Source organism: Theobroma cacao, chromosome 4 (assembly GCF_053813885.1).
Source record: "Theobroma cacao isolate CCN51 chromosome 4, ASM5381388v1, whole genome shotgun sequence".
In the NCBI taxonomy this organism is placed as follows: domain Eukaryota; kingdom Viridiplantae; phylum Streptophyta; class Magnoliopsida; order Malvales; family Malvaceae; genus Theobroma; species Theobroma cacao.
The window spans coordinates 28768018-28775690 of record NC_142642.1 but is presented as its reverse complement, the minus strand read 5'-3'; the positions used below and the strand labels follow the sequence as shown (position 1 = coordinate 28775690).

Genomic DNA, 7673 nt, shown 5'->3' with positions numbered 1-7673 from the left:
AGGAAACAAAGCATTTTCATAAGAAAATGGCAATAGGGACTGTGTGCAGTGATTGTTACTAAGGATGGGAGCTTTGGTTGAAAAAATTAAGACCTAGTTGAGGAGGGAAAACGCAAAGGGATTGATGGGGTAAGGGTAGGAAAAATGGGGGAAAGATGGCTGTTGGACTAGGGGAATTTGATTTTAAGTTCAGGTAAGAGATAGGGGCTGTTGTGATGTCTTCCTATTTGTGTGATTAGAGAGGATTTTGCTTCTTTGTTGTGAGGGAACTTCAAGAATTTCAGCAAGGTGGACTAAATCATGAGAGAGTAATTAGAAAAAATAAAAATTATAACAATAAAACAAGAGGGATAAAGAATGGTCGAGTAAGAGACTTGGTGGTAACAGTCAAATTATTCATTATTGCTTGGGAGTTTAACTCTCACTGCAAGTTGTTTTCATCATGTTGATAGAAAAGGAAGAAAAGAAAGAAAGAAAAAAAGAAAAAAAAGAGAGAGAGAAATAAAAAGTGAAAAAAATGAAAGGAAAAAAAAGATAAAAAATGAGATAAAAATACAAAAAATAATAAAAAATATTAATACAATTTTAAAGAAAAAGCCAAGGAATATTGTGCTTGTGCATTAGTAAGCCATTCTTCAAATAAAAAGGGTGAAGAGAGGAAGGGGGGATTCAACTTTTTGTACTGGGTTCAATCCTTGTGTAAAAAAAAAAAGAGATAGGTTTCTCACTTTGGGGTGGGATCAAGTGAGAAAAAGAGGGATTCGTTTTACCAAACTAGTTTCTATCCTTGTGTAAGGAAGGTGATAGGATTCTCATTTAACGGTGGGCTAAAGGAGGGTAGGGAGAGGGCCAAGGGACAGGTTCTTTTTTAGGTCGATCGGCTTCCCATGAAAAGCGAAGATTTGTGGCTGCTCTCTATAGGTTTTGGCAAGAAAGGAAGAGAAGGGGAAGGGGGGGAAGTGGTAGTAGGAGCTACAAGGTGTTTCAAATGGGAGGAAAAGGAATACTAAAGGCATTCGATTCACGTTGCTGCTAAGGGTGCTTTTGATTTTATGATTGGGAGCATCATGTGTGCTTTTTCGAATTATTGGAATTTGGTACTAGGAAGGCAGACTTCAAGAGGATAATTCCTGTTCTTCGACCATGTGTAAAACCAAGATATGAATTTTTGTTTTATGGATGGCTAGGGATAACAGATGGATGAATTTGCAACCTCCTCTGTTAGCTACGAGTACATTTGTCTGAGTTGTTTAAGTTCTTTGGGCAGTGGCAAAGTTTAAGGCACTTTCTTTTTTTGCCTTGTGATTGAAGGCAATTGTGGCATGTTTTTCTCTCGATTTTGCTGGTTCATTTCATCTTGAATGAGTAGTTTAAGGTCAGGCTCCTTTCTGCTTGTGTGGTTCAAGAGTGGATGAACAGTGGGAGCAAGGATGAGAGTCGAAGCTCAATGATGATACTAGCCAATGAATGGATACGATTGTGTTGTATGGCTATAAGTTCGCATAGGATTCATGTTTTTGGAGCTGGGATCTTGTAGGCATATAGTTATGAAAATTAATAGGCCTTTTTTGTCCGAGTTTTTGGAGCTGGGATCTTGTAGGCATATAGTTATGTAAATTAATAGGTCTTTTTTGTCCGAGTTTTGTCTTGAGCTTGTGAGTTACAATTTATTTCTGTGATGTAGCTAAGGGCATTTTAAACTTCATCGCCTTTGTTTCTTATTTGCGGTGAGCTTTATTTGTTATTGTACAGGTTTTCAAGCCCGAATCAGGGTTTTATGTCATGGAAAGTCTTCTACTAAACAAGTATGAGACTTGGAATGACACTGGGTTATCAAGGCTAACAAATTCACTTTTCAAAAAAATAAATAAATAAATAAACATGTGACAATTTGTGAGATGACAAAAAACTAATAAAGTTAATTTTATATATATATATATATATATATGTATGTATATGTGTATATGTACCATGGACTTGAATTAATCTTGGATGATCAAAAACTCAAATGATCCGAATTTAACTGGATTAACATTTAAATTCTTGCAAAGTTAAGTCTAAATAAAATTAGTGTAAATTAACCCAAAGATATACTTAATTCAAAGTTAAAAATTAAAATCAAATTAAGCTTTAAATTATTCAGATAAAATATGATATCTACAATAATCAAGTTTTGCTACGCTTGGCATCTTTCTTGCCTCAAATCTAGATAGGTGACGCATTCCCAAGAATCAGTTGCGACAAGTTTTTTTTATTATTTTATGACGCTTTTTTCATTTTATTCTTTTTTTTTTTAGTTTGGGAAATGCTTCAAAATCTGAACACAAGTTCACACCATAGTTTCTGCTTTGAAAATTTATTTTAAATTGTATAAACAAATAATACACCAACGGATTCAAAAACTAATTAAAATAAAAATAAATAAACATAATTGTTGAAGAAATGAACTTTATCTGGATTTTAGTAGCAGATAGTTATGGGGGGATTCAGCAGATAATTGAAGATTGAAGAAGACTTGGTATATACGTTGTCCGTTGTCTTGTGTCTAGTCTTAAGTGACTAAATACTGGCTAGTGTGTCATTTACTTCTTTTCATTTTAGCTGTATTAAAACGTTAAATGATCAAGTTGTTTTGAGTGTTTTTAGTTGTGCAACACTTCCTTGTGTCTTTGTTCATGCTCTTTATTTTGTGTTGTACGCACACCAGTGCTGTCGTTTTGTTCTTCTGTTAAAAGGCTTAACAACCATAGTTGTTTTTTCTGTGTGCTTTGTTACCATTGCTATTGCATAGAAAACTGACTCACCTTGATTTAGTCTCCCAAGACTGAATCTAAAGGGTTTGCATGTATTTTGGAAAGTATATAAATGAAAATACAACCGTTGTACTGTAGTTGCTTCCTATTTCACTGATTCCTTTTCTTTTTTTCAATGTTTCTCTGGTTCTCTGTCTTTTAATAGCTTTTATTTCCAGAAACTTTCTTTCTTGAAAATAGTTCTTCAATAACAAAATTCAACATTGAGTAAATATATTGAAAATTTTATATTTATCTTTAGAAATTAATATAACCATTGTAGATAATCGATTTTGGTTAATACCTATTGTCTAAAGAATTACTTTATAGCATAATATTATACAGGAAATAATGAGAACAACTAGTAAAAGTGAAATACTATTTCACGCAAAACAATTAAAAAAAGTGAATTACTACTTCACATGGAACAATTAGAATAAGTGAAGCACTACTCCATGTGGAGCAACTAATACAAATAGAATAACTACTTTGTATAGAATAACCACTTCACATAGATGACAGTGAAAGTAATTTGAAATATTAAGTGGTAGGGTTCATAGGTTACTTTCACCTTGAAATATTCTAGAGAGTTTGGCTTGGTAGCTTAGATGTGGAGATAGTTAAGAGGTTTCTTTCTTAACATTTTCCTAAAGTACAAGTGTTTCTCTCTTTTAGCTTGTTCTCTTGTACCTGTTCACGTACAGCTTCTTCTCTTATATCTATTCATGTACAGCTTTTCTTTGTTAGCTTCTTCTCAAAAACTAGTTTTATTACATCTAATTACTTCAACAATCACATAATGGATTTCTAGTTGTTATTCGACATTAACTTTCAATAACGATTACCTAACATTAAAACTCTCCTTAATAATATAATTCATTATGTACATTAAAATTTTTTCTTGTACTTGTTACTTTTGGTACTATACATAGAGCCTTCAAGATTCAAAGAGGAGACTTTCACTTTCAGAATTACCTTACTCTCACTCAGAACTTCTCTCTTTAGCCTATTCTCGCTTAGAACACCTATTCTCTTCTTGTTCTCTTCCACCTCCACAACATTTAGTACTTCAGAAATTGCTCCGATCTCCCTCTCCATCACCTCCAGTACATCCCTTATTTGTTTGCAACGTTTTCTCTTCTTATCATAAGAACTTTTTTATATTTTGACGACTCCACTGGAAACCCTCACTCCTAGGGCATCAGGTTTTTTTTTTTTGACCACACGGGGGAAACACCTGGAGAAAGACCCCCGATAAGGACAGCCCCGTTAGATGGTAACGAGGTAGATAGGGTTCAGTAGTAAGTATTGAGAGAAGAACCCCAGCCCCACACCCCCGTTGTGGTGTAGTTGCTTCCTATTTCACTGATTCCTTTTCTTCTTCTTCATTTTTCTCTGGTTCTCTGTTTTTTAATAGCTTTTGTTTCCAGAAACTTTCTTTCTTGAAAGTACTTCTTCAATAACAAAATTCAACATTGAGCAAATATATTGAAAATTTTATATTTATCTCCAGAAATTAATAGAACCACTTACATAACAGTCTTAATTAAATCGAATTTGTAGAGTTCGTATATTTTTGAGCAGTCAATCTTTTTTGGACATTTGAGAGTCGGAGAAAACAGCATTTCCATTATTTTTTTCTGTTAATATTATTTGGTTGGAATTCTTCATCTCCATCTCCAGGTGTTGCGCACAAAACCGAAAAACAAACATTATATAACTTATTTACCGCAGGAAAAAAAATAAAAAAGTATTACTGTAGATTTAGTAGCATAATTATTGTATTCATTATCATTATATAGCATTTTAAAACAGCAAATAAAATACACGAAAAGCTTACATCAAAAACAACCAGAAAATTAAATGGGAATTGCATTAGTGACAGAAGGGTAAACAACAGTGGCTGGATGTGCCATCATACGACGACCCTTCATGTGCTTGAAACAGTAGACCAAAGCCCCCACTGGCCACTCCACAATGGCTGCAGCCGCAAAGGCCAGGAAACCCAGCGTTGGTCCAACCATCTTGCACCTGCAAGGGTTGCTGGCGGTGCCACATTGAACGCAGATTGCAATCCCAACACCCACCATATTTGGATATTGAAAGCAACCAAAAAGTATTGAGGTTGAGTAGGCTGAAGATGGGAAGGTTCTTGGGTGAATTTTTTTATCTTTTTAGATTTCGATTTGAGCAATGGAACTGTGGTTTCGGCATGATGTTCGTTTTATAGGTTCGTTGCTTAATTTGGTAGTTCATGCAGGGACTTATGGGTTTGTGACACGTGTCATTTGATGGAACATTTGGAGAACATACTTGTTGTTATGTTGTAAGGGGTTTATACACGTGTTTGGGTTTCATTATTATTTTTTAAATAATTGAAAAAAGAAGATTCAAATTATGTTTTTTAAATAAAAAGATTATGTATTAATTAATAAGTCAAATACTCGAATATAAATATTAATAATAATAAAATTTCATTGTTTAAGTGATGATATACACTTGAATTGGGTCAAGAAAATAAAGTTTCCCATTTTTTTTGTTGCATTAAAATTTCAATACTAGTGTGCAAGGTTAATGCGAACAGTTCGGATTAAAAACAATTTTTGGCCAACAAACGCATTTGGATCGAGGTTTAGTACTTAGGATATGTTCTGTAGATACGTCGACTGTGTTGGACCTTAGTTGGATCTGAGCCCAACCCTGTTATTGTCTGTGTGAATGTGATAAGAAGAGCTGAAAGGGCAATGAGTAGATGGCAGCAGAAGAAGGTAATTGAGACAATGACTTGAGGAATGGGGTGATTCTCATCAAAGAGGCGGACTCGCGATTCCTAGCTTTTTGTCATTTTATGCCAATCCTTCAAGTGCTCCTTATGTATCTTCTCTCCTTCATTTCATGGTAGCTGATGCAATTTATTTTTTGTTAACTATTAAATGAGAAGAAAGCATATCTTTATACAAGATTTTTCAAAATGAATATTTTAAGGGTTCTTTTTTAAAATGAAGATTTGAATTCAATTTTTTACACAGGAGATATATACACTTAATATCAAATCAACTACTTAAGTTGAAAGCACTTGTTAAATATGTATATTAAGATTAGTAGTTACTTTTCTTTGGATTGATAGCTCAACACGGTCATGCTTAATGCTAGCTGTGTGAGAGCTTTAATTTGCAATATTATTGAAAAGGCAAGACAGGATAATTTTCTTGGTAGTATGGCTAGCGAAGGGCAGTGCCATGCCTGAAGGATGCTGAGAATTTCTAAAGGATGGTGCACTGCTTTCAATAAAAAGGTAAAAGAGGGGTATTCCATGCCTTCATGTTCTTTCCAAGGGGTATACGATTCCCTTTATGATTGTTAACTCTTCACAAGAAAGCTTCTCCTCAAATATGCATGCTTTGAAATCCAACTCAGTCTAATTTTTAACCATTCAAGAGGCAGTCATAATTCTTGAATAGGTTTTTTTAAATCATCAATCAGTCCAAAGAAGAGAAATTTTGTAATTATTTCTTAATGACATAAGTGTTTGTTAACAAATTATTAATATATTCATTTAAAATAATAATATATAATGATTCAAACACTCGGATTGAGGCACAAATTTTGATATTATTTTATTCCTTAATTCAAAAAAAATTATTAATATAAAAAATTGATACAACACTGATATCTGAAATAAAGAAAATCAATCAATTGAAAGAAAAAAAAATTAAAACTTTAAACGAAATGCTAATATTGATATTATTTTTACACACTGCCTTTATTTTTATCCCTTTTTATAAATTTCGGATTATTTAGCAAAATTTATTAATTGAAAGCCAAATCAGAGCTGAAGAATAATGCCAGGCTTGCACTTTTTGTAAAGTTGGAATACATATATGCTTGCACAGCTTTACTGGGAATTAAACAAATAGCTTCTTAGAACTATGGAACCAAACAATTGTAAATAATTAACTTTAAATGTCTCTTCCAGTGAGTTACATTAACTAATAAATTTCTCTTCTCTCAGCAACCCAGCCCGTCAAGCATATTAGTTTTGACTACTTTTGAATGATATTTAATTCTATCATATGCTTCTTTTATTTTTTTTTAATTTTTAACGGGGTTAATTAAATTAAATGTAAAGATTTTTTTAATCAACAAAGCAAAAGAAGGAAATAGAAAATAGTTCACCATAGATGACAAAAAAATAGAGAATATTACTGTCCATCTTTTGAAGAAAAAGGGGGAAAATAGAAAAGAAATGGAGTCTTGCCTAGACTAGCAAGTTGACTTGAGCACTGTTTTGTTTGTAGAGAGTGGTGTACAAACTTGCATGCAAAGTTTACTTGCGAACTAGGATAGACAAAATATGGAATCGATTCTTAATTAGTTGGCTCCTAAAGTATCATATGGTAGTGATTATCGACAAACTTGAATAGAAAGTATTCTCTCTAAGTTTAACATCCTGGCTATAATAGCTAAGCAAGTATACTTTTTCATGAGATTCTTAATCATTTTTCATATTTCAACATTTGCTCCAACTCTGCAGTTAAGAAATAATTACGTCAAATTAATATCATTTTGTATCAATCCAAGTGATGCTTTTTGTATTAAAGAGAAAAGAAGCAATTTGTTTTTTTTTTTTTAAAAAAAAAAGGGGCTTGTATGGAGCAACTTCACCTCTTGCATGTCTACCCCAAATGAGAAAAGGTTGCCGTAGGGTCACTTACATTTACAACATCCACATGCCATTCGCTTTCATAACCATTAAAAACCCATTGAAGTCTCATAATTTCAACTCTTTCTCACCCACTCCCTAATGCTTCTCCCCCCACCCCTCAAATAAAAAAAAAAAAAACTAAAATTACTAACACGATCTCCTCTTTGCTCATTTGA

General features: G+C 33.1%; 1 protein-coding gene across 1 annotated transcript; it reads right to left on the bottom strand.

Annotated features, from left to right (window-relative positions):
- Positions 1–4651: 4651 nt before the first annotated feature.
- LOC18601914 (cold-regulated protein) lies at positions 4652–4882 on the bottom strand. Its single transcript, XM_007033008.3, has one exon. It carries the CDS (start codon positions 4880–4882, stop codon positions 4652–4654), a length of 231 nt encoding a protein of 76 aa, XP_007033070.3.
- Positions 4883–7673: the final 2791 nt, after the last annotated feature.